This window comes from Scardinius erythrophthalmus (genome assembly GCF_964197995.2).
Source record: "Scardinius erythrophthalmus genome assembly, chromosome: 14".
Taxonomy (NCBI): domain Eukaryota; kingdom Metazoa; phylum Chordata; class Actinopteri; order Cypriniformes; family Leuciscidae; genus Scardinius; species Scardinius erythrophthalmus.
In genome coordinates, this window is record NC_138234.1 from 20,995,907 (window position 1) to 21,023,374 (window position 27,468).

Here is a 27,468-nt window from a genome sequence, read left to right on the forward strand (position 1 = left end):
GATGGCACTTAGAGGCTTTTGCATCTGAACTCTTCATATATATATATATATATATATATATATATATATATATATATATATATATATATATATATATATATATATATAATATATATATATATGGTTACTATTTATTTCAAATTAAAAAAAATTGAACCATTAAAATATATAATAATTTTATGTTTTAAATAATATAAAATGAAAAATAAATATAGTTTAATGATAACTATATATATATATATATATATATATAGTACATACACAAAACTATATTAATTAGTGTGTGTGTGTGTGTGTGTGTGTGTGTGTGTGTGTATATATATATATATATATATATATATATATATAATAAAACTGTTGTATTTATTTACTATATAAAATTATTATACATTTTTATTATAATATTTATAACATAATAATTAATTATAATACAATTATTAGAATGGTAAGCCTTAAATAAATAAATAACTAAATGCCTTGCAAGAGATAAGTAGGCTAAGTCCTTGTGAATCTCGTAAGTTATCAGTTGGCCCAGGAAAACCTTCAGAGGTCTCCCTTCAGCATCCCACAAATTCCCCACCCCTCTCTCTCTGATTTGCATGTAATTACAAGGTGCGTGATAGGATGTTGAAAAATTCAGATAATGACTTTAGCTCACAGCAACAGTGATTGCAAGTGTATTTTGTCCAAGCTAAAATTACTGGGTTACTTCTCGCTACAGGCAGGGCTGGGTCTTTGTCAGAGGAATGCACAAATAAGAACGTCTATTATTATTATTATTTTTTTTTTTTTGTCCTGTAAGCTTATGCGTCCTTGGACTCAACAGTGCATGAAGTTCAAGACCCAGCCCAGTGCTCTCTATTACATCTGGCTTTGCTTCAGAACTGGCCTCAGATCAGGGATTTATGTGCTTACTGGAAGAAAAATAATCACGTATGAAGTCCGAGTGACTTCTAATGGATATACGAGTTAAAAAAAATATCAAACCAGATGCCAAAAGTTCTCTTAACGTGAAGGTCACGGAGGTTATTGAACATAAAGACGGGCACAAATCAGCGGGCGCGCGCTCACAATCAACAAAGGAAATTCCTTGGCAGCTGGAACATGTGCCTGGAGACTCGAGAACTTCCTCTCGGCGTTTCAGGATTCTTCCATCTCCTTTCCACCCAAATTCAAGGGTAGGATTACGCCCCTTCTGTTTAGGGGCGGAGCTACGCGAGTCCCTCAACCAATAGGAACTTTTTACAGGTCAGTTTCTCTCAAAGGTGGCCACGACGGTCTCCATAGCAACGTAGCAATCTTTCCACATCATGTAGTCCAGTTTTACAGTTGGTCTTTCCTCTATAACGCGAGAGGAGTGAGTAAATGATAGCCAGTACTTGTTTAGTTGACCAAATTTGAAGTGGGAGTGTGCCTAGCACTCATGAGCTTGCCCAAAACAGCTGGAGCGAGCGAGCGAGAGAGAGAGAGAGAGAGAGAGAGAGAGAGAGAGAGAGAGAGAGAGAGAGAGAGAGAGAGAGAAGATTTGGGACGCTCAAAACTGAAAGCAAAGCAGAAACTAACGTTTGAGCAAGATGGAATTTGACTGGCCGCTTGAGTTTTTGCTGACTCCTGGTAACCGAATATGATTTTTAAAATCGTAAAAGTGGGGTTTAAAGGCGCATATGACTGCTGTGGAAGATAGACAGCAGAAGGACGAAGGAGGTAAGATGTTTGAAGAAGATATTTATTTGCTTTCTTTTCTTCTCAACGGGTGCGATGACGTGATTCGTCAGATTTACAGCTCTCGTGATCTTTAAAATATGTTTGTCCAGCTTTTATGGCCACCTGTGTGTGTGAGTCATTGCATTCGGATGGTATTTTGTTTTCTTTGAGCCCCAGTGTTAAATAAATGTCAGATGAGAGAAGTGGTCCCGCGCGAGATGATTGTTTTCATTCCTGGTCCGACACAGTGACCCTCCGTGTGTTTGAGGTTCAACACCAGCAGCGAAACGATTTTACACCGCAGACGCAGAACTTTGGCTATTGACCTGAGCACAAAGTGAGACTTCAAGAAAGCATCGTGCATTAATTTTATTACTCACTCCTTTGAAATTGTCTCATTTCCTGTAGTTTTCTTATCTCCAACATTTTCCCCGCATTGGAATGAAAAACAGCACACGGAAACATCAAGATTTCCAGGCCTGGAAAAGTCACTGAAATGATCAAATTCCTAAAAAATCAATCTATCTATCTATCTATCTATCTATCTATCTATCTATCTATCTATCTATCTATCTATCTATCTATCTATCTATCTATCTATCTATCTATCTATCTATCTATCTATCTATCTATCTATCTATCTATCTGTCAAAAAGGCCATGGAACAAAATTATGGAATTTTCTGTAGTGAATGTTTCTATATTCTATTTAATGTATGCTTGACTCAAAAGGTGTTTAATTGGTAGGAAATTGCTCTTTGTGAGCATATTATTATTTTATTGATGTACGCTATTGACTAATTTATTTTAAAAAAAAGTAATGTAAGAAAATTGTGTAGTGATTTATTTATTCATTTATTTACTCTAAGATATTTAAATGGCTATAAATTGCTCTTTGTAAGCATAGTAACTATACCCAGACACTCACCTAAAGGATTATTAGGAACACCTGTTCAATTTCTCATTAATACAATTATCTAATCAACCAATCACATGGCAGTTGCTTCAATGCATTTAGGGGTGTGGTCCTGGTCAAGACAATCTCCTGAACTCCAAACTGAATGTCAGAATGGGAAAGAAAGGTGATTTAAGCCATTTTGAGCGTGGCATGGTTGTTGGTGCCAGACGGGACAGTCTGAGTATTTCACAATCTGCTTAGTTACTGGGATTTTCACGCACAACCATTTCTAGGGTTTACAAAGAATGGTGTGAAAAGGGGAAAACATCCAGTATGCGGCAGTCCTGTGGGCGAAAGGGCAGAGGAGTTGATGCTAGAGGTCAGAGGAGAATGGGCCGACTGATTCAAGCTGATAGAAGAGCAACTTTGACTGAAATAACCACTCGTTACAACCGAGGTATGCAGCAAAGCATTTGTGAAGCCACAACACGCACAACCTTGAGGCGGATGGGCTACAACAGCAGAAGACCCCACTGGGTACCACTCATCTCCACTACAAATAGGAAAAAGAGGCTACAATTTGCACGAGCTCACCAAAATTGGACAGTTGAAGACTGGAAAAATGTTGCCTGGTCTGATGAGTCTCGATTTCTGTTGAGACATTCAGATGGTAGAGTCAGAATTTGGCGTAAACAGAATGAGAACATGGATCCATCATGCCTTGTTACCACTGTGCAGGCTGGCGGTGGTGGTGTAATGGCGTGGGGGATGTTTTCTTGGCACACTTTAGGTCCCTTAGTGCCAATTGGGCATCGTTTAAATGCCACGGCCTACCTGAGCATTGTTTCTGACCATGTCCATCCCTTTATGACCACCATGTACCCATCCTCTGATGGCTACTTCCAGCAGGATAATGCACCATGTCACAAAGCTCGAATCATTTCAAATTGGTTTCTTGAACATGACAATGAGTTCACTGTACTAAAATGGCCCCCACAGTCACCAGATCTCAACCCAATAGAGCATCTTTGGGATGTGGTGGAACGGGAGCTTCGTGCCCTGGATGTGCATCCCACAAATCTCCATCAACTGCAAGATGCCATCATATCAATATGGGCCAACATTTCTAAAGAATGCTTTCAGCACCTTGTTGAATCAATGCCACGTAGAATTAAGGCAGTTCTGAAGGCGAAAGGGGGTCAAACACAGTATTAGTATGGTGTTCCTAATAATCCTTTAGGTGAGTGTAAAATAATATTTATTATTATTTCATTTATTTATTTAAAAAGATCATGACTGGAAAGTTATATTTTTTTTGTCCTGTACTTTGATACTATATTTTTGTCTCTCATTGGTTGTTGAAAACAAACAAAAAACCTTGTCTTTCTCTTTACTTTTTAAAAATAACAAAGTTATCATCAGTCAAATATGTTGCCATCTCTAGTCATTGAACTTCTAGATTTTTGTTGTAACTATAGCAACTTGAACACTTTAATCATATTTGTGAAGGGTGAGATATGAACTGGTTTGTTAGTGTTTTAAAAAGCTAATTAGTGAATTCTTTAGAATTTTCTTTCTTATCTTGTGTGTGCGTGTGTGTTTTCAGACAGAATAACGTCTTATGTATCCAAACGGCCAGTACCTGGAGCAACGGGAGCGAGTCCTAATTAAGAGAGGACTAATTAAATCAAATTAACCTTCCAGAAAACTCACTCATTTGTAAACTTACCTGAGAGGAAACTTGCTTTTCCATTCTGGTTCTAAATAATGGCTCTCAGATGTCAAGTGCATGTTTCTAACACCTGAACACCTTAGTTAGGTTTATTAATTAATAGTTAAGTGTGTTCAGATTTTAGTTCGACGACATTGTGTTTTGTTAAATGACAATTGGAGGTTTAAAAGCAGGATAGTGCGGTTAAGCCTATAGTGAACAAGCCCTACATTATTCTCAGAACAGGTTAGCGTGTTGTATTGGTTACTGGCGAAACTATTTGTTCTACATCAGTGGCGTTAGTAGTTAGAAGAGCAAGTGAAACTTAAAATATTCATTACTATTTTCTCTCAGCCTTGAGAAAATCCAGTTTTAATGACATACTGGCAGTCATTGTGACATTTTAGATTTTTCAGATAATGTGGTCAAGCCTTGGCCAAAGCTGTTTGGAAAGAATGAAAGATGTGAAACTCTTTTTGTCAACAGAAAATGATTTATCAAAAAAATTTGTTGAATGAAGAATGTTCTTTCCACTGGTCTGAGGACAATGAAACCCTCTGTGGTTACTAATGGATTTAAAAATACAGTTTAAAATGCCAAATACAGTATATCATGCAGTAAGTGATACTGGTTAATAATGGCCTGTTTGCACACAATTATTTCCCTCAATTTATGCAAAATGTCAAAAACTCAAAAATGCAAATGCTTAAACTGAATCCTTTGCACTGAACATCATTTATTTTTAATGATTATATTTAGCTTGTTTTATTTAAAAATGTAAAAATCAGAGAAAAGATACATTTACTTAAGAAGCAACACTAACTTGTTTTACTTTAAGTCTTAATATTTTATGCAGAGTTTTAGCGTTACTTCTCATGTAAACATTGAAAAAAGATTGTTTATTTCATAAACAAAAGATTCGATTAAAGTATGTAAATATTGGGTTTAATTCACTGACCATTTCGTATGCACAAGTTTGTGCGTGAAATCTGTGTACGAACGTTTTTACGAACAAATTATGATTCACCAAAAACTTTAAAAAGGCTGACAAGGAAAGGTTTTGCGGAAAGCCTTTATATAGAGATGGTTTGTAAGTGTTTTATGCAAATTACTAACCTCATGCAGTCTCTCATTAAAACACTGCAGATTCATTAACATTAGAACGAGATTAAGAACAACCTTTGTGAAATAGGCAGAAACTGTCAGTGATTCTCTCTTGTTCTTGTTTCTTTCCTTCCCCTCAGCCACCATCATGTTCCACTGACTCTCTGATTCACCATGGAGGAAGCAGTGACATCTGAGGATGCTGAATCCCTGTCTTCCGCCTCTAAAAACACTGACATCCACCTCCGAGAGCCAGAGGACGGATGTCCTTCTGACACCAGCCCAGAGCCCGGCTCCCCGTCCTCGCCTTCAAATCAGCAAACTCAAGGCTCTGCCGTATCTGCGCTGCAGTCCAAGGTCAAGGCTCGCTCTGAGAGCAGAGTTGCCTGGAAAGAACCTGGAAGTAAGAACCAGGACAAGAGGGTGATTCCTGGGACCTTCATGCTGGGATATGCCCTCACTGATGCTTGGGGCTCCAGCAGCAGCGATGAAGAAGGGGAACCTCACAAGCCCCTGATGTTCCTCACGGGAGACCCTAAGCCTCAGGTAGAACCCGACTATGATCCCATCTCTTCCGAAGCCTTGCTGGCAGTTCCCCGTGGCCTTGGAGAAGGAGCAAGCCTGGAGAACCTCTCAAACGATGTTTGCAGTACTCAGGAGGACGCTTCCACATCCGATAAACCTTGGATGCCACCAAAGTATTTCTGGAGGTCCATTAGACCGGAGTTGCCGGTTCCAAATGGGGTTGGGAAAGACGGACCAAATGGAAGGCCATGGACCTCCAAAATGGGCCACAAGTTTCCGAGGGAACTCCAAAGGTCTGACAGCCTGGAGAGTCACCTACGCAGGTACAGCAATGGTGAGGTGGGACAAAGTGGACTCTGGCGGGCAGACAGCTTGGAGAGCATGTGCAGCAGTGGAGGCACGCTGTCCCTGGCCGAGAGGGTCGAGATGAACCGTGGCCTTCTCAAACAGATGCTGCAGAAAACCCAGAACAAAGACCTTGTGCCAGGACAGAGACTGGAGGACATGACGCACATTGGCGGGAGAGGTAAGGAGACATGTCTCAGTGACAGGGTGCAATTTCTTTTGTCTGGATTTATTAATTTCTTCAAAAATATGTTAAAAATGCAATTCAGACACACAGACATGACTTTAACAAACCTCTTCTATGATGGGTTCTTTATTTCTGAATTAAAATACCCTATATATTTTAAAATAGAAGTTGTCAGGTTGATAACTACTGTCCTGAAATCATAATGAAGAAAAATGAATAATAATGAAATATAATTTATTACTTATTAAAAAATAACAACTCTGATTGACTGTCGTTGCTTAAAGGGTTAGTTCACCCAAAAATGAAAATTCTGTCAGTAATTACTCACCCTCATGTTGTTCCAACCGCGTAAGACCTTCGTTCATCTTCGGAACACAAATTAAGATATTTTTGATGAAATCTGAGCCATGTCTCACTCCTCCATAGGCTGCTATGTGACTGAAACTTGCTGGCCCAGAAAAGTTATTAAAGAGATCGTTAATATAGTCCAAGTAACTCCAGTGGCTCAATCTTAAGTATATCAAGCGACGAGAATACTTTTTGTGCGCAAAAACAAACAAAAATAACAACTTTATTCCACTATTCATTTCCTTCTCTCTGGACCTCTAGTTGGTTCGCGTAGTGTTTTTGCACAGCGCGTCCGTGTTACACGTCACCACGTAGGCTCACTATTGGCCGACGCCGGTCATGTGTGTGATGCGTGATGACGTGCAACACAGACGCGCAGCGCAAAAACACTACGAGGCCCAGAGAGAAGGAAATGAAAAGTGGAATAAAGTCGTTATTTTTGTTTGTTTTTGCGCACAAAAAGTATTCTCGTCGCTTGATATACTTAAGATCGAGCCACTGGAGTTACTTGGACTATATTAACGATCTCTTTAATAACTTTTCTGGGCCAGCAAGTTTCGGTCACATAGCAGCCTATGGAGGAGTGAGACATGGCTCAGATTTCATCAAAAATATCTTAATTTGTGTTCCGAAGATGAACGAAGGTCTTACGCGGTTGGAACAACATGAGGGTGAGTAATTACTGACAGAATTTTCATTTTTGGGTGAACTAACCCTTTAATCTGCAAATCAGTCATGAGGTCCAACCAACATGCAGAAAAAAAGAAAACTTTTCAGCTCAAGTCTTTCATATAGGCGACATTTACATTTAGTCATTTAGCAGGCTACATACAATTATAATGAGAAGATTATAATTGTTTGCTTGGGACATGGATTTTAATGGTGAGACTTTTGTTTTTGTAATCAGGCTCTCAAAAATGACATAAAAATTTGGATTTAGATTTATCGGCTAAAATATCGGTTATCGCCTTTCAAATATAAAGAATTATCGGTTATCGGTATCGACCGAAATTTTAATTTCATTGCATTCCTAATTAAATATAAAGCAATAAGTCATGATATTTTTAAAAATACTTTCACATTGAAACTTTTTACACTGAAACTTTTTTAAGATGTGCATGTGCATGCTGGATGGTGACACCACATGACATTAAACAAACTCTTGAAAGTGGTATGAAAGATTTTCAAAACCATATAAATTCAACATGAATACAAAGAGCACATTTTTACAAACCTGGGGTTTCAAACTCGGCTCGGTTGTTTCCGGAAGCTAAGATGTAATCAGCCTTATCCGATGTAATGTAATGTGCGATATAATGCAGAGTTAATCCAAGGCTATCAGACAGGTGTTAAATGCCGTTAGCGCATGTCTGACGAGCTGACATTGTCTCATATAGCACGTTTAAGGATTACACGCAACAGGCACACATGACCTCTCTAATGATGCAGAGGTCATATAGATGAGAGAGCTGGATAATCCACATATGAGAGGACAGAAGGATAAGAATGAGAATTACACTGATTAAAACAACTTACTGTGATAAATGGAAAAAGAAAGACGGTGTGGCGCTTCACTTTTTTCTCACTTGACAAACAAGATGACCTTGTCATGTCAAGAGAGATAAACAGCTGGCTTTTAGCAGTTCACTCAACTAATTGATATCAAGTCATATCATTTAATAACAAGTCAAAAATAATTATGGTGGTCGAACCCCCTGTAATTTGCACCCCAAATGTCTCTGTATCTGTTTCTACAGATATATGTGTCCTGAATGACAGTGATTGGGATTCTGGGATATCGCTCCAAGGTAGTGAACACAGCCAAAGGTGGGCAGCACAGATTGATGCTCTCACATTATTCTCACACACCATGTATATTTAGCTTCTCACAGTGCTGATTAGAGATTTATTATTTCAGTTGCCTGAGATTCTGCATATCTCTAAATATTGAACATACAAAAAAGGGAAATGTGAGCTCAGGAGAAAACAGCTGCTGAAGTTTTTCATAAGCAGAGGAACGAGATCATATCATTGGCTTTTCCTGCCTTTCCTTCAAACTCCACCTAAGAGTTGAATAACAAAGGAAATAGCCCTTTTCTTCAAGATAATACAAATTCTTGTATGTATATATATATATATATATATATATATATATATATATATATATATATATATACATATACATATGATGTTATATGGTATCATATATATGATATATGATGTTTCCCTCTTTTATTATATATATTAAAAGAGGGAAAACATCAAAACAGTGTTGAAAAAGAATAACAGACATATTTTCATTTTCGAAGAAAAATTAACAGTATAAGCAGCAAAATATTTGAACTTATAATAAGGCCAAATGTAAAATGAATGAAAATTCTATGTAACCTATTAAAATTTTTTTTTTTTTACATTACACACTAAACAAATTTAAAGCTATTTAAAGAATGAGACAAATTTCCTTTTAATTATATCAGTAGTAACTCCTGAGTTATACCAATTCCTGAGAATGACCATACATTTCATAAACACTTTTATTTTTTGTTAACTTTATGTTTTTAGTTTTAAATGTCAAAAAAAAAAAAAAAAAAAAAATTAGTATATCCATATTTTTTTCTTGGATTTAAAAAAAGAAATGATTGAATTAGTGATAGGCAAATTAGAAACTTGTCTGATTATAAAAAACAAACATTACTATTTTTTTAAAGTATTTTACATTACACACTAAACAGAGTTTACGTTATTAAATAATAAGACTAAGTTCAGTTTCTTTTGAATTACATCAGTAGTAAGTCCTGAGGCATACCAGTTCCTGAGAATGACCTATACATTCTGATTTATGTCTTTTTATATCTTGGTATGGCCATATTTCTATTTTAGAGTAATATTCAAGCCTTTGATCATGTAAACATATGCATAAGCCCATCATGCGCATCATAATCAGGTACAAACCCAACACACACTCAACCGTCAGCCTAATTAGTGATGACGGCCTGCTCCACTTAATCCCCCCCACACCGCACAGGAGCTGACGTGTTTCTTTCTCTCTGTGTCTCTCTGGCCGGCCCACAGGGCCTTTGTGTTGGGCGACGACCTTCCGCTGAGCCCTCGCCACGAGCAGGCCAAACGACTGCTAGAGAGAGCGCGTATGAAGGCCCGGTCCAACCCTCTCAAAGCCGACCACACCATCCTACCCGTCCAGAGGGACAACCCGTAAGTTTCTCCGGTCTCTTTTTCTCTAGTTTTCGGCTTGTTGGGGTTTCTGCTGGGGGGGGTTGGGGTTTTAGAGGCTTAGGCATCATGGGAAGGGAGTGTGTTTACATGGCTCTCTTCATATCAAAACAAGGAAACCTTCGCCTGCTCACACTTGAGGATTTGTGTGGGGGATGTAGATCTTAAACTGTATTATTTGGGGCTGGACTGAATTGTCTTTTGCTCTGTTTGGAGACGGGAGACTGATAAAAGGGAAGGGGGGAAGTGTTTGGCAAATCTCTTTTCAGAAGCAACAGGTGCTGCTCTCTATTTCGGTCTGGTCTTTTAATATGGCATTATAAAGACATTAAAATAAGGGTTTCTTCTACGTATTTGTATGAAACTGATATGCAAGTATTATATGATAATATAACAAAGATGCCAATTCAATACTATCAGTGAAACAGCAGGAAGCTAATGGTAGCCTGAATTTAAACTGCTAAACTAAGTGTGCTGGCGTCCTCCTTCAAACTCTTCTTCTCTGTTTCTGCCGGGCACGTGTTATATAAGACAACCTGAATTATACAACGTGTACACACGTCTGGTGCCTCTAAATCCCACTTCCCCATCCAGCGCTCTGTTCTCTACCTCAGCACTTTCACACAAAGACAGATGGGCGAGCCGCACCAAACGCCTGTCTCCTTGTTTGGTATGAAGACAAGCGGTGCATGGCAGCATCCGGAACAGATTAGGGCAATTTTAAACGTCACAACAAAAACTGACACGCACTGAGAAAAAAAGGGGAATAATATGTTTTTTAAAAACATGAATAATATATACAAATATATATTAAAATGTTTTAACAAATACATGTAAATAATAAGTAATATAAAAATGTATAAATAAGATATTAAATTAATAATAATTATTACATTTTCAGCACTGTGCTATTAGTTGTTTTTTTCCCCATAAATTAGTGTACTTGGTGTGTTCAATTTGATAAAGCCTTTAAATTGAATAGAAAACAAATAATAGTGAATTAGTGACTGACAGAAAAATCTCTTTTTTATTTATTTAAACGGGAGCTTTGATGAAACTGCTTTGCTGTACTGCTCCGCTACACCTGTCATGTCTGCCAGCTGTTACTTTCCTTCTCCCTATTTCCCTCCCTGCCTCTCCCTTATGGGGAAAACAGCTCGGTGATGTTGATTACACTGCTGTCAGTTTTGCTCGGGTTAAACTTAACACTTAACTGCCTCTCTTGAGATTGAATGTTTAAGACAAACTCACAGCTGTAAAAAGTCCCATAGGTTTCAGAACAGTGCACAATGCTTAACAGGCATAAAAAGTCCCAGTGCGCAATAATACCGGCACACCTGTAGATTTCTATTCCTTAGAAAACAGGGAATATTGAAAGACACTAGTTTTGGTTTTCTTATATCTAACAAAGACCTGATGATATCGAAATATCTGGTGTGTTGAAGACGACCTTCCTAAAAGGAGTAAAAAGCATGTCAGGAATGTGCACAGAGGAGCCAAAGCTGAGGGAAAATTTCCTCAGGAATTTGCCCATGTCTCCATGCTGAGAGATAGACTGCAGGCCACTTTGGCATGCATCCATTTCTTTGTGTATCTAAGTGCACAGGAATGCAACTAATTTCATATATGTGCATGTGTGTACAGGGAGCTGCTCTCCTGGGTTGGTGTACCCTTACACCAGGCTCCTCTTGCCGGGAAGGAGGGCGTGGCGGTGGTCTCGGGAAACCTCAGTGACTCCTCCAGTGGCGACTCAGTGGGTGGAACCCGTCGGAGACACGGCCAGTCCCCAACTCGCGTGCGTTTCGAAGACGAATCCGAGAAGGACGCCGAGGTGCGCTACCTGGAGCGGCTACGCCAGCGACGCAGGGCTGGAGAAAGAGCACAGGGCCTGCTGGTGTCCAAACCCACCTTGTCATCTTACATCAATGGAAAGGCGGAGACAGGACATGGCTCGAAGGATTCAATATTCTGGAAGACAAAAGCCAAGAAGAGTTTGTTAAATGGCAAAGGTTCGGAGACAGCAAACAGGCAGTGCAACTCTTGTGGGACCTTTCTAAATGAACCCCATGATCCTAGCTTGAACTCAAATACTCTGTCCGTACCTAACGGGGAAGTAGAAGGGAAAAAGGTACCATGTTGGGTTGCTCCCACACTTCCCAACCGGCTAGTCCGGATCGAACAGATTAAGGAGACGTACATTGGGACGAGTCCCGCTATTGTCCACAGCGATGGAACGTATTGCAGTCCTGCGGATAATGTGAGCAGTAGAGGAACATTCCAGAAGCTGAAGAAGAAGGTCCGAAAACTGGAGAGTAAGCAGGAACCCTTGTACGTCAATGGCCTTAGGGTTCCAACACCTCCGGACTGCAACAAACTCACACCCAATGGGACTCAAATGTGTCTCTCTAATGGAGTAGCATTGCCACTCAACCCCTATGCCACTGATTTACTTGGACAGAGAATACCAGACACATGCAGCCCTACATCCAGCAAAGGTATTGTGGCACCTCCGTTGCCTCCAAAAGGAGAACCGCCAAGTTCCCACCTTCCCCAGCCAACCCCTCCTCCTCTCCAACCGAAAAAATCAGCCCTGAAGTCCAGCTCCAAAGACCGCTCTACTGGTCGACGAACCGTCACACTCATGTCTTCGCCAGAGTATCACCTGGTGCATCTGGACTCCACAGAGGCAGGGGGCATTGTGAAGGAGCAGGCTCCCTCTGGGTTGGGTTACTGGGAGGACAGATCTGTCATGGTCACCCCTGGACCCTTACCCAAGACAAGCCCGGTTCTGTGTGCTCGAAACCTACCCATACAAGGGGAGGAGAGGCCAACAGGTTAGTTTAACTACATGGGCTAATAGTAGTCAATGAGCAGAAGGTTTATCCAAAGCAACTTATCATACACCAGGGGTGTCTAAACGTGCTCCTGGAGGGCCAATGTCCTGCAGAGTTTAGCTCCAGCCTGCCTAGAAGTCCAAAGGAGCTTTCGCACCGGAGGAACCTTTTCATAGTTCCAAGGAACGATTTTAGTTCTAGGAACTCCTTTTGGAGGAACTAATATAGCTCCTACTTCAGAGCAGGGTCTAAACCAGCACTATAGTAACCAGCACTACCAGTGACGTTAGTTTACGCTGATTGGCCGAACGCTCGCGAAACACCAAAATAAACCGTCAAAATAAAAGTCACAACAACAAGCGTGGCCTACATCATTTCAGAGTTCCTACTGGCATTGCGAATGCAACCAGGAAAAAGTTCCTAAGGGAACCATTAGTTCTTGGGGAACCACCCTGGTGGCTAGTTCCTAGAACTACCCAATGCGAAAGCCCCCCAACACAACGGCCTGCTTGGAAGTTTCTAGATGGTTCAGGTGTGTTTAATTGGGGTTAAATCTAAAGTCTGCAAGACAGTGGCTCTCCAGGAGCAGTATTAGACACTCCTGCCATACACACACAAAGACAACCCCCCAGAAGAAACATTGAGGAAGTGCCACGTTTAAGGGAACAATAATTATCGCCCTTTGACAAACTCAAACCTGCAACCTTCTGGTTACTAGCACTGAGCTTTAACCACTTAGCTAAAAATTAGTTTTTCAGAAAAATAAATAATAGCATGAAGTCTGCAATTAGTAAAGCACTAATAGCACTAGCTGTAATAGATCTAATATTTTTTTACTACATATCCGAGCTTCACGCCAATAAGGATAAAGCTAATATTTAGCATTGCAGATGCACGCTTACGTAATGTAATCTAAAAATTAATCAAAGCTTTTCCCAGAATGAAGTGGCAATTCCAGGTAGACCTATGAGCTCTGCTCCAGTCAGCGAGGTGTCACCTTTGGGTGTGTGCGCTTCTCTTCACTGCGTTCCTGTCCCACTGGGGATTGTTCAGATCAGCATCTCCATACTGTCCTAGTGGAGTAATCCCACAGTGGGCCAGTTGCTAGTGCGATCAGTCTTTTTCCACCCCTCCAACATTTTTCCATCTTGTGTGACGCTACTTGAAAATGCATTCTGACACTTACGTTTCAGTAACATGAGATGCTTTACTTATATTGTTTTAAATAACAATTCAGTTTACACAGTATCATCATAATATTTAACAATTTACACAGTTTCATCCATCGTCCTTTGATATGTTCTGCCACGTTCTCTATTCTTACTCAGATGTGGAACTGCACCAGACTACAGGACAACTAGGATCTGATGCAACATCCAGCAGTGCTGAATCAGCCCAGACACATCTCATTGATGGACACGTCAGAGGGCCAATCAGACCAGTGCATCACAGGGCAACTAGCCCAAACTTTTCCCAGTGAGTAAAGAGGGAAAGAAAGAGGTGGAAGTTATGAGCATCATCCCTATGCCCTTACCCACGGCTACATCTCTTTTCTGTAATCCCCTTTTTTGGTTAGGACTTTATCAAACCAGATTCTTTACTAAAATGGTCAATCCTTTCGCTGAACAATTTAATTTCCGGGGCAACAATCATACAGATTGCTTTGGCAATTCATGCTCAAAGTAGGTCAGGGGAGATGTGGTCCAGACTTACTTATGACTCCATGTTTGTCTACTACAACACTGCCACCTACTGACTGAGAATCACAATTGCATAAACATTCATACAGACATTACAAAACGTATACATATATGTATAAATGACCTGTTATGACTTTTAGAGCGGGAATGGATGAGGAGCATCGGGAGGGTCGACCCAAACTCTCCCTGCGGCGGTTCTTCTCTGCCATGGGGCTGAACAGTGTGGGGTTGTTGGGAAAGGGACGATCCAGCAGCATGGATCAGCTCAGCCTGCACCCCAAACCCAACTCAAACTCGAACCAAAACCTTCGGCCAACATCACCCTCCACCTCCCCCAGCCCCACACACAGACACCACCACCAGCTGAAGAAAGCCCCCTCACTGCAGACTATACGTCTGGTTAGCATCTTTTGTTATTGTATGACAACCTTTAGAAGTCCCTCAAAAAACATCTATAACTGTTTTAAAGAAATAAAATGTTTCTTATACAATTGAAGAATTTCAAATTTAAATTTCAAAGTGATAATATAGTGAGTGGCACTGACGTTTCTCGTTTCTCACCACTAGGGGTCTCCGTTTCTCCAGCTGAGGAGATCTTCATCGGCTCAAAATCTCCAAATACCCATAAAGAAATCAGACCGCTCCTCTGCTTACACTCCAGGAGAACAGCCCTGCAGCCCTGTATTAACCAGGTACAACATTAACACAATATACTAATTAATAACACACTAATATGATGCATCACTTTAAATTACACCAAACAATATATAATATAATAATATGATATAATATAGTGATATAATTTCCAAGAAATGTAATTGTTGTATTGACATTTATTTTCATTTTTTTTTTAAATGTTAAAATCTTTTGCTAATATTGTAATTATCAAGACATGAATATTGAAAAGTTTTTTTAAAGATTGCATAACTTGTATTATTTAAAGAATATGAGGTTGATAAATGCAATATATACAATTTTATTTAAAACAATATTACTATATTAAATAATTATAACACATAAATATTATAAAGTTATTTTATAATATTTAAAATATATACATTTTATATATTATTTTATATTACATATAATATTCATTTAATATTTATAATATATACATTTTGTTTTATATTATATATTATAATATTCATTTAATATTAATATTATAATAATATTACTATTATAATATTTAAACATATAATATATATACTAAATACAAAAAATCATACTTTGTTTACAATATACAATTTTTTAAAGAAATAATTCCAGAATAATTTACACAGAAAAAATCTGATACCATTTCCCCGTAATATTTTGTAAGCAATATTTCATGCACATGTACACCGCTTGGTCTTATTAAATCATCCTATTTACCTCTTTGTAACCTTGTAGTGTAATGAACGATGGCAATTTCAAGCATGATGTTCTGCGGAGCATGCTTCGTGTTCTTGTAATGTTCAGACAGCTGTCGTGTTGTGCAACAGGATTAGTATTTTCCATTGACTGGGTCAGCAGCAGCAATAAAAAGAGGGAGGGAGGGAGGATAAAAATAGAGGTGTGTGTTTGCCAAAGAAAGACATGGAATCCCGGGAATGATCACCTGTCTACATGCTGCTGCTATATTCAGCCTCTTGCGTGTATTACTAGACGCTGCCCTTTAAGTGTGTTTGGGTTGTTCACAGTGCCAGATAGTGTGTTTGTCAGCGGCGTTGCGATGCGATAGTGCCTGTAAGCGTGTGTGGTGTTTATGAGCGTGTGAATGTGTGTCTGAGGGAAGGAGAGATAGCCAGAGAGGAAATTCCAGCCTTAGTGACTGGAGCTGAGCTGCAGCTTACATCATCTTGCTTGAGAGCCAGTAAGGATAGATCTGTTCTGGTTGTATCCTGTTTATTCAGCCTTCACAGTTGAAAATACATGGTATTCTTTGGAATTCGATGGGATACTGCCATGATATATAGCCCAATCTCAGATAAGGGTGTCAAAAAAATTGTTATATTATAAATATGATTATCAAAAATAATTACTAATATAATTATATATTTAAAATGTCGATAAATCTGTGTGTGTTTTAGGGATCTTCACCGTGCCTTGAGTGTAGAGGACGTGGGGCGGCCCAGTGCTGTGCGCCCGGTGGGACGCGTGGCTCAGGCCTTCCCTGACGGCACCATCTTACTGGAGCTCTCCAGACCCCCCAACGGCCCCTTCGGCTTTCTCATCGCACGAGGAAAAGGCAGGCCAGACTCAGGTGAGTGACCGCTCGCTATCGTTTTCATGCCCTTCTGACGCAGTCGAAACGTTTAAGACTAACTCGCTTTATGTTTAAGGGGTGTACGTTGAAGAAATGGGCGACAGCAATATGGAGAAACTCTACGCAGGGCTGCTCGGGGTCGGGGACGAGATCTTAGAGGTGAACGGCGAGAAGGTGGCGGGACATAGTCTGGACCTGGTGACCCGTTTAATGACTCAAAACAGTACGGCTTCAATCCGCGTACTACGACATAGACGCATACAGCGCTAACTGAAGACCAGACTGAGCCAGAATGGCGCTTTGTTTCAGTCGAACACTGTGCTAAAGAGCGTCAGAAATGAAGTCAGGGATGAGTTTGTGTTAACGGCAGCATTCCGTTTTTTTGGGCTGTTAAGCAATGATGGTGTGACGGTCCATATTATAGGGATAGTCACCCAAAAATGAAGGGTTTTTCATGTATTTTGTTCCAATCCCATTTCATTTTTTGGGCTAACTCATCCCTAAAGCCTATGGCTAATTTACAGTGGTACCTCAAAAAAATACCACATTCATTGGATGGTTGTTTCCTATCAGAATGGTACTATTGAATTGTATCGTAACAGAATATTATATATATATCTGTGGCACAATTATGTATGAAGGACAAGGATATTTCTCGTACTGCAAGTTAAACTCAAGTATTATTGTAATGAAGGACAGTCTAAATGTGTTTGCCAAAAAAAGACCAATGAACATCAATGTTTATTCTTCTTCTGAACATTTTGTTTCATTCAAAGCCTCCGTCGTTTTCGCATTTAGACTGTCGGTTCTAGTACAAACCCTTCTCCATGCTGCTAACAAGTACACAGATCTATATTGCACACGGTCAAAAAAAAAAGGCTTATATGCTCTCTTGGAACTGCAGTCGCATTGATCATCAGCTCTAAATGCTCTTTAGTAAATTGATTCGATATTTCTCCATGAGGCAGCACATCGGTATGCCTCTACAGTGCAACCTGACACCATTAGCGTGCTGTCCTGAAGGATATCAGTATTATGGTACGTGCTGCGCAAAAAGCTACCAACCTAATGTATTTTGTTACAATTATTTATATGTGTTCCTATGAAATAAAACAACTGGCTTTTGTGGGACAGCTTGTTTTTTTCCCTTCATATACTGTTAGTATTTTAGCAGGACCATAAACATTAAAACCATTGTTTGTAACAAGTGGAAATTAACTTTTGTGGTTCAAATGCTGTGGATTCAGATTACCTTGTACTGAACGAGGAATATCCCTTTAAAGTCGACATGAAACGGAAGTTGCGATAGTCTTTTCTTCACTATTGTGATCTATATCTGAGTGGAAGCGCTACTCGAACTAGACAAAATGTAGGGCGGGACTTGATTTTGTCCATTGGGAATTGGTTGAATGGTTGTGGATTGCTATTGGTCAATCTCATGTGAGTGACAGGTTGTCCCGCCCTCGCACCAGTAAACACGTCATTAAAGAGTTAATATGAGCTCCACGTTTTTAACGGTTAAAGACGTCCGTGTGTTTGCATTGAAAAACAATGAAAAAGTAGCGCAGTGGAATGGAAAAACGTGTTCGGTTCACACAACACATTTTGCGGTTAAAAATGCAAGGTCTAGAGACGGATTTTTAAAAAGTTTAACTTCAGCACTGAATGCCGCGAAAGACTCGAACGCAATGGTTAAAGGCGTCTGTCTGTCGCGTGTTTACATTGAAACACAATGGAAAAGCGGAATGGAAAAACATGTTCTGTGTGATCGGCCGCTAAGAGGGTCTTGGATCCTCCAGCTGTCAGTGTGGAGGTGTGTGCGCTGGTCAATATCTCGCCTGTCCTTCTTATTGATTAGACAATGATTGATTCCATCCTGGTCACCGACATTCATCACACACACACACACAAACACACAGGAAAAAACAAAGAACATGCATTCGATATGTGTTCCAAGTGGTTGTGAGTGTATTCTGGGTGGTCAAAAGATCCCACATCCAAGTCTGTTCCCTAGATACATTTTTCTGTTTTATTGTACACAAGACAAAAATTGTAAGTCAAAACACTTATAAAATTAATAACAAACCTCTTCTAAACAAGCGGCACAAACTCATTACGCATTATACGCATTTATAGGCTTCACTTTTAAGCAATTATACCCTTCATTACCCAATATTCATAGCTGTCACTGATAACTGTAAGATTGTCCATGACAGCTGTTTAAAAGGACTCTGGGTAGATTTATAGACTTTCTACACCCTTCTAAACATGATCGCTGCTCTCAAGTGCAGGTTTGTGTTGTGTGTAGCGATGCTAATGAGCTCAGCTGGCGGAGGGGTGCGTCTAAGCCCTCCCCCCACCTCCCCACGGGTACGAGAGCTCAGCTGTCCCGTCCACTTACTGTGGGATAAAGAAGCCCAACGCTGAACCTGCATCCTGCACCTGCTGCCTCCCTGCCACACACACACACACACACACACACACACACACACACACGCTCTAAATCCATCATTAGAACGACTCCAGCTATGCAAACCCACAAATATCACCACTATTCGGAGCTCAAAATTCTAGAGCTCTCCTTGGCTATTATTAAAATAAAAACTGCAGTAAATATTTTATGGAAAATAAAATAATACAACAACATTTTTAGCTTTACTATACACAAACACATTTTATATATATATTAATTATCCATGATAATATTAAAATAAAATATATAACAAAATAATAAACATATATAAAATGTATTAGAATAAATGAAATATTTTTGTAATATAATAATTGACTAAATATTTTTATATTAAAATAATATTAAATAAGCAAAACACAAAAAATATTAATGTTGTAATATTAGTCATAACATTATACTATATACACATGTGAACATATTATTATTATAATAAATGAGCAGTCCATATTTAACACCAAATATAAGGTTTAGCAATATAAACATCATTTTATAATGTATAATAATCCTGTAATGCTCTACTATATGCATTTATAAAATATTTTGATTGTATTATTTTAGCGTATGTATATGTATAACTAGATCATATAGAATATAAAAACATAGTAATAATATATGAAAAAATACATAGAAACATGTTATTACAGTATATATATAATATGCAAAAATACTAATGCTGTAATATCAAACACAATGTACTATATACACACACGAAAACATTTTTATTTACATATTATAATTATTATAAATGGGTAGTACATATTTAACACATAATAGTATGCTATATGCATAAAATATTTTTGATTGTATTATTTTATTTTAGTATAATGCTAATATATGCATAACTAGATGTGTGTGTGTGTTTATATATATATATATATATATATATATATATATAAAATGTTAGTGCTGTCAAATCGATTTATCGCATCTAACATAAAAGTTTTTACATACTGTTTATTATATTTATTATGTCTCTGTGTGTATATGTATATACAGACATATATATATATATATATATATATATATATATATATATATATATATATATATATATATATATATATATGTGAAAATGTAAAATATAAATATCTTCATATTCATAACATGAATAAAATAAGTCATATTTCTCAATCTGGTCCACAAATTTAGTATCCCCATAAACATGAACTCTAAAATACCTCATTGTAAGGGAGCGTTGAATAAAACCCCTGTCATTTACAGTCATGCAGGTTTGGCTCTTTGGAGGCTCAATACTGTGGGACTCAGGTGTTGATCTCTAATCATTACTGGGCCAGACAAAAGAGGGAGGAAGGGGAGGCAGAGGAGAAAGACGCCACCTGTCATGAGATCAGGGTGAATAGCCCCTCTCTGGCCTCTATGGAACGGGATTAGTGGATCAATAGAGCACCGCTCACACGACGTCACCATCAACACAATAATCAATACTGCTGATCTGAGCACGTCACCTTCTTCAGATTACAACCTCGTTCAGAGGAATGTTTCACGCTCTATAAACGTCTCTCTTCCATCAGATTGTACAAAACAAAAACAAATTAATAAATTTTTTATACTATACTTTATATTTCTTATAAATAAATCAATACAAATATATATATTTATTAAAATAAAATATAAATTAATACAAATTAAATTATATATGTACATGTGCATTTTTTTTAAATATTAAATATAATATATTACTTAAATTAATTATGTATATATTGTAAATTGTTTATAAAATTACTTTTATATCCACTCATCAACATGAATTCAATCCAACACACAATTTTGCAATGATTATTTTAATGGAGCTCATACTTTCACACAGTGACAAACTGAGGGGTGGTTTGACAGTTTTCTGAGGGTTGTGGAGAAACAATGAGGGGTAAAAAAAAAAATACTCGCATTCTCTTCTGGAGCAAACAAACACCGCAAACAAACACATACAATCGAAATTCACACAATCAGGAAGAACAGCGTTTATGAGCCCGTTCACTACCTTGATCTCTCCACTCTGTCACTGCGACACAAATACAGTGACATAACTGTGCAATTGTAGATTTTTTTATTTGTATCGTAAAATTGCATAATCGATTCATTCACACTTCGAACCAATCAGAGCTGACGCACTGCACCATGTGACCGAGGGCAGTCAGAATCAGCCGTAACACTATTATAGGGGCCAACAGAGATGTCGAAGAGATAAAAACACTGTCAATTTTTGTATTTCTCCTCTAGCTTTTGAAAAACAAAAGTGGCGTGATTGTTCAAAAAACAGAAAAGGTCTTTAAAAAACACGTCCAGGTCATATTTCACATTAAAAAACATAACAGACATTATATTTTGACTTTTAAGAAAATTAAGCCTATTTTTAACATAATGACATTATTTTCATTAAAATTAAGCTTTTCATGGCCAATTAACAATTCTCATTACCATAATGTAAAAAAAAAAAAAATTAAATAAGAAAAAATAAACATCTAGACAATATTTGATGTTGTTAATTTACTAATCTTGTCCAGACAAGATGAGTTTTATTACTATGTTAAATTAAAATAATGTTGTTGTTTTTTCGCATTACAGTAATGACAAACGTGCGCAATTAGCATGACAATAATGTCATAGAATAATGCAAAAAAGTATTAATTTTCTTATGCAAAATTTAATTTCACATTTTTTTCCCTTTTGATTTTGGGGTTAAATACAACATTTCTATGTGTGATTCACCCGAGATCATTGAAACAAAATACAAACAAAACGAAAACAATACTCAGCAGGATAAAAGTTTTACACAGAATATGTAGTGTTGTGCCGTCAAAAGAAAACAAATACAAAGATTTTCACATAAATGACTGCTGCTTCATACATTTCCATTTGAGTTAGCAGTAGAAATACACCGCAAAAATATGAATGGTGAATATTGTGAAATCTTGTTGTCACGAGTGCCCGGCATCCTAAAATGAAATGTACTAACTTCACCCTTGGCTGTGCTAAGGCACTGGCTAGATAGTGACCTATACCTCATAGTTAAGTTAATACTTAAAGGGAAATTTCACCCAAAAATGAAAATTCTGTCATCATTTACTCACCCTCAAGTTGTTCAAAACCTGTATGAGTGTCTTTCTTCTGCTGAACACAAAAGAAGATATTTTGAAGAATGTTACTGTCCACGGTAGCCACTGACTTCCACAATAGGAAAAAAAAAAATACAATGGTAGTCAATGGGGTCCATCAACTGTCTGGTTACCGACATTCTTCAAAATATCTTCTTTTGTGTTCAGCAGAACAAAAAAACTCATTTGTACATCAAAAAGTAAGTGAACGATGATAGAATTTTCATTTTCGGGCGAACTATACCTTTAAGCACTTAACCATTAGTTGTCAAATTTTGCTTTTTGTACTAAAACAGCATTTGGTCGAAAACTTCACTTCCATCTGAAGTAATTATTTTTCGGACTTAATAACCAATTGTCACGCAATTCATACATTTAATGCTCACTAAAGAATTGAGTAAATCAGGTTCATATTTCAATTGCTAACCTATTCGGAGACTTTACATCAACGTTTCCATTAAAAACACGATTCCGTCCATTTTCAAGAGGCAAAGCGCAGTGCATGTGAATAAATCTCACTAGTAAGTGATTAATGTAAAAAATAAAGTAAACCACGCACACAGAAATAAACACGTAGACAGTAAACAACTAACTCGCATTAGTATGATCAGTAACATACCTGGTTAAACAGGATCTGGTTTGTTAAACAGTGTTTAGTAGCTTTGTAGTTAGTGCTGAACATTTAGTGGACTAAACTGACTGTTAAAGCAGTGCATGGGAAATAATGTACGCAATATTTTCTAGTAGCACTAGAAAAAAATAGATCGTTATTAATTCTTTTAGCTGCTTAAGTCTTAAAAGTCATGGTCCTTCTGAAAGAAATGATTTACCCTGGATTACGACATCTCGTACGAAATGATTCAGACCGTATTGTCGCCTAAACCGGAATGCGTTTGCAGAAAAGAAATATAAATAAAAAATAAACAGCCTGTGCTTAGTGTTTGTTTTCAGTCTGGGCTGCTTACAAGCAAAAAAGGAGCAGCGTTCTACCATATGATGGAATAGAGATAGAGACGAAAGGGTTTTGTTGTTCGTTCTCTCCCTTCCGAACGTGTACCCAGGCGGGAGAGCTGTTCAAAGAACCATGAAGAGGATGATCACCACAAACAGGACGGCCAGGAGAACGCCAATAGCACACCACTGTCTTCGATCTGCAAGAATATAATGAGTTAAACACTCATATTTAGGTTATCAAGAGCTTTTATGGTGAAAGAACAACTAAACGTTTTTTAAACGTTCCCTCAACGTCCAGGAGATGTTCAGATTTAATTATTGGCCTCTCGACAAAATGCTTCCTTTGAAAAGGTCCGGAAGTCTGACTTCCTGTTCATGCTTTGCCATATAAAGGGCACTGCAGCCAATCACATTTTAACTGCAACAGGAAGTTCAAACACTTGATGGATTTCTTTTGAAACAGTGCTAACTGTACGAATCATGACTAAGTTTCGCTTTTGGACAACATAAAACAGTAATTTCTGAACAAATCTGAATGTACAGACAAAACGAATAAACGTTATGTGTCAGATAGGGTGTTAAAATGAGAGGTTTCGGTGTTCTGAGAATGACTTGAACCTCATTTGTAACCGTGCGAGACAGTAACTGAAGCATGTCTGCTCTTCCGCTGCAGTTTTACTCACCGCTGGTCATGTGAGAAACTTTAGCCAGTTTCTTCATGACATTATCCAGCCTGGATTGAGTGCTGTCCACCTCATGAGAAAAGTCATCCAGCATTCTGAAAATAGGCCAGACACACAGTCAGAATCGATTCAGGAAGTTTAAAGGTCGGTTAACTCCACCACACAGACTACACAAACTGTCAGGATTTGGGCCAGGAGCAGGGCAGTTTGTCATGTACAACTTTTGTAATTTATGAAAAAATAAAGAAACTGATAAAATATACTAATTATTCATATAATTTTAAATATATTTAATATAAGTTTAGATATATTTCAAATAAATATTATTATATTAATTTGATATATAAAATGTTCAAAATATTCAAAAATTAAATATAACAGAATACAGTACAAGACAAAAGTTTGGAAACATTACGATTTTTTTATATTTTTGAAAGAAGTCTCTAATGCTTATCAAGGCTGCGTTTATTTGATGAAAAATACAGAAAAAAAACAGTAATATTGTGAAATATTATTACAACTTAAAAAAATAGTTTTCTATTTGAACATAATTTAAAAAATAATTTATTCCTGTGATGCAAAGCTGAATTTTCAGCATCATTACGCCAGTCTTCAGTGTCACATGTGACATCCAGTCTATCACATGATCCTTTAGAAATCATTCTAATATTCTGATTTATTATGAGTGTTGGAAACAGTTCTGCTGCCTAATATATTTGATGAATAAAATGTTAAAAAGAACTGCATTTATTCAAAATAAAAAAAGAATTCTAATAATATAAATCTTCTTTACTATCACTTTTTATCAATTTAACACATCCTTGCTGAATAAAAGTATTGATTTATTTAAAAAAAAAAGAAAGAAAAAAAATTACTGACCAGTAGAGTATATTTTTGTTACAAAAGATTTCTATTTTTAAAAAAATTGCTTTTTTTTTTTTTTTACTTTTTATTAATCAAAGTATCCTGAAAAACGATCACAGGTTATGAAAAAATATTAAGCAGCAGAACTGTTTCCAACTTTGATAATGAATCATCAAATTAGAATGATTTCTAAAGGATCATGTGATAAAATTCAGCTTTGCATCACAGAAATAAATGATAATTTAAAGTATAATTAATTGAAAACCAATTATTTTAAATTGTAATAATACATCACAATATTAATTTTTTTCTGTATTTTTGATCAAATAAATACAGGCTTGATGAGCAGAAGAAACTTCTTTCAAAAACATTAAAAATAGTAATGTTTCCAAACTTTTGACCTGTACTGTACATATATATATTATTTATAACATAAGTAGACAAAAGTAGTGTGTTTGCTCTTCCGCCATTGTGAAAAATGCTGCCAGTATAGATCCAGCAGAAACAAGCGGAGTGATACAAACTGTGAAACAAGTTTCCATGTGATATTAGTAGAATATTGCATTGCTGGAAAAGGCTCTCAGCCAATCATATTCGAGAACCAGAACTGTTGTGCGCGTGCGTGTGACTTACACAGCTTGCTCATCCAGCTCTTGGCCGATCCTTTGAGACATGTTCTTTAAGACGCCAATAGTCCCCGAAACTAACTCTAGATGCTCATCCTGCTGTTCTGCTATTAGCTGCCATGTACACACACACACACAAAAAAAACACATTGCCCTGATAAGTGCTCATAAATACTGTAGAATATGCTAATCTGTGGTATGATGTATATATTGACATACATATTGCTGGGTCTGTTGTTCATCTATGAATTGGGAGTTTGCCGTCTTCAGCTCCTTGTCCAGTCTAGTGTATTTATCAGCACTGGGTTGCCAGATTGGGCCACGAGACCCACCATCGCCCATTAAAGTCTAACAGAAGAACATCAATTGTCAAGAGCTGATATACAATCTGGAAAATCATATTCTGACACTTACTTCCATAGCTTAAGTACAAACCTGTCGAGTTTTCCTCTCGGACACTGTAGCAGCCATCGGACTAGTCATGTGGTCTTTCATCTCCTGTAAAATGAAAATCCATTAGAGATATTCATTAACCACGGGTGCAGATGTGTGTAAAGGCCTGTCACACGCTATAACGGCAAAGAATAGTTGTAAATATAGCAGTCCACACCTCAACTATAACAATAACGGCACAGAGGAACAATATCAATAAATCTACTCACTCTGACTGTTTGCCTTGTGCTAGTGATGAAGGCTTTCCTCTTGGCCAGCTCCACCGCATCAAGATTGAACTTCTTTGGATTGGCCTCCACAATACTTGAACACTAGGTTAAGGCTACAACCAACATCTAAAAGCCAGAAGAACATCAAGTCCACATAGGCTACCAGAAACAAAAGGATATTGATAGTCTCATCCAAGTCCTCCAAGTCCCATTCAATGGACCTCAAACTGTTCCTCAGCTCATTGGTGGTCCAGTCCACCTCCTCCTTGCTGGCTCCACCCGGGTCCTGTAGCAACTCCATCCATCTCTGATGAAGCCCTTGAGCCGTGTTCACAGCCTTCTGCACCTCTCTAAGGAAAAGCAATCAATCAAAACACTTCATTACAAATAATGGTGGATTAAAAGTTCTGTTATATTGTTTTTGTACATTTTTATATCTTGTTTATTTTATTTACATTATTTTAACTTTATGCACAGCACTTTGGTCAACCTAGGGTTGTGTAATAAAAAAAATAATAATAAAAAAAAAAATGTAAGTGAGGAACCCATCATTATTTGAACATTGGCAATGCCAATATTCTGTTTGACACGTAAACACAAACATAGAATTATAAAGTAGTTTTGGGGTATCGTACCATGATAATTCCAAATTTTGGGCAGTATCACATGGAAATAGCATGGTACTATATCCAAGGTACTTCCAATTAAACCATGATACATTTCCAAAAAACGTGGTATTACCACGGTACATTTTTGTATGTGTAATATAGCAAAGAGCAGATGTTTGCTAACATACACCAATACCACTTAATAGGAAAACAATTGAGATATCGATCTAACGACATGATATAATAGTGGAGAGAAATCGATATTTACGGTTGCCATGACAACAAGATAACGATCTTACCGAAACAGCTGTTTTAAGCGGTATCATGACCTGCTAAAGTATGTAACGTTACGCGCTATAATACAATTTGTGAACAGAAAAGTTTAACCATAGAAAAACCCTTTGAGTTAATAATCCGATTTCTCCGAACTCAATATAACGTTATGATATTCTTGTCCCACAGTAACCGATCTAAGCCATAAACTCACCCTTTCACCACGAAAAACGGATCTTCCATCGACATTTTGGTGCTCAGATGAGTCGATTCTTGAGCGAAAATCTCATGCTCCTGACCGCGGCTGATTTTCTTTAACAAAGGAGGTCGCTTAATGTGTTGTTTACATGCGGGACGGAGCCCGGATCCGCTCAGCCGCCA

At 37.7% G+C, this 27,468-nt stretch overlaps 2 protein-coding genes across 2 annotated transcripts; one reads left to right on the forward strand and one right to left on the reverse strand.

Annotated features, from left to right (window-relative positions):
* Positions 1–1,548: 1,548 nt before the first annotated feature.
* kiaa1614 (KIAA1614 ortholog) lies at positions 1,549–17,963 on the forward strand. Its single transcript, XM_081383637.1, has 10 exons — positions 1,549–1,704; positions 5,557–6,467; positions 8,579–8,648; positions 9,894–10,034; positions 11,697–12,886; positions 14,215–14,362; positions 14,727–14,985; positions 15,154–15,278; positions 16,656–16,828; positions 16,908–17,963. Exons 2-10 carry the CDS (start codon positions 5,591–5,593, stop codon positions 17,099–17,101), a joined length of 3,177 nt encoding a protein of 1,058 aa, XP_081239763.1. The 5' UTR covers positions 1,549–1,704; positions 5,557–5,590; the 3' UTR covers positions 17,102–17,963.
* Positions 17,964–21,094: 3,131 nt separating this feature from the next.
* Positions 21,095–27,468, reverse strand: stx6 (syntaxin 6). The gene is made up of 8 exons (XM_081384167.1): positions 27,302–27,468; positions 26,387–26,556; positions 26,207–26,301; positions 25,980–26,042; positions 25,764–25,892; positions 25,552–25,658; positions 24,055–24,149; positions 21,095–23,568 (listed from the first exon to the last, which is right to left on the reverse strand). Exons 1-8 carry the CDS (start codon positions 27,334–27,336, stop codon positions 23,492–23,494), a joined length of 771 nt encoding a protein of 256 aa, XP_081240293.1. The 5' UTR covers positions 27,337–27,468; the 3' UTR covers positions 21,095–23,491.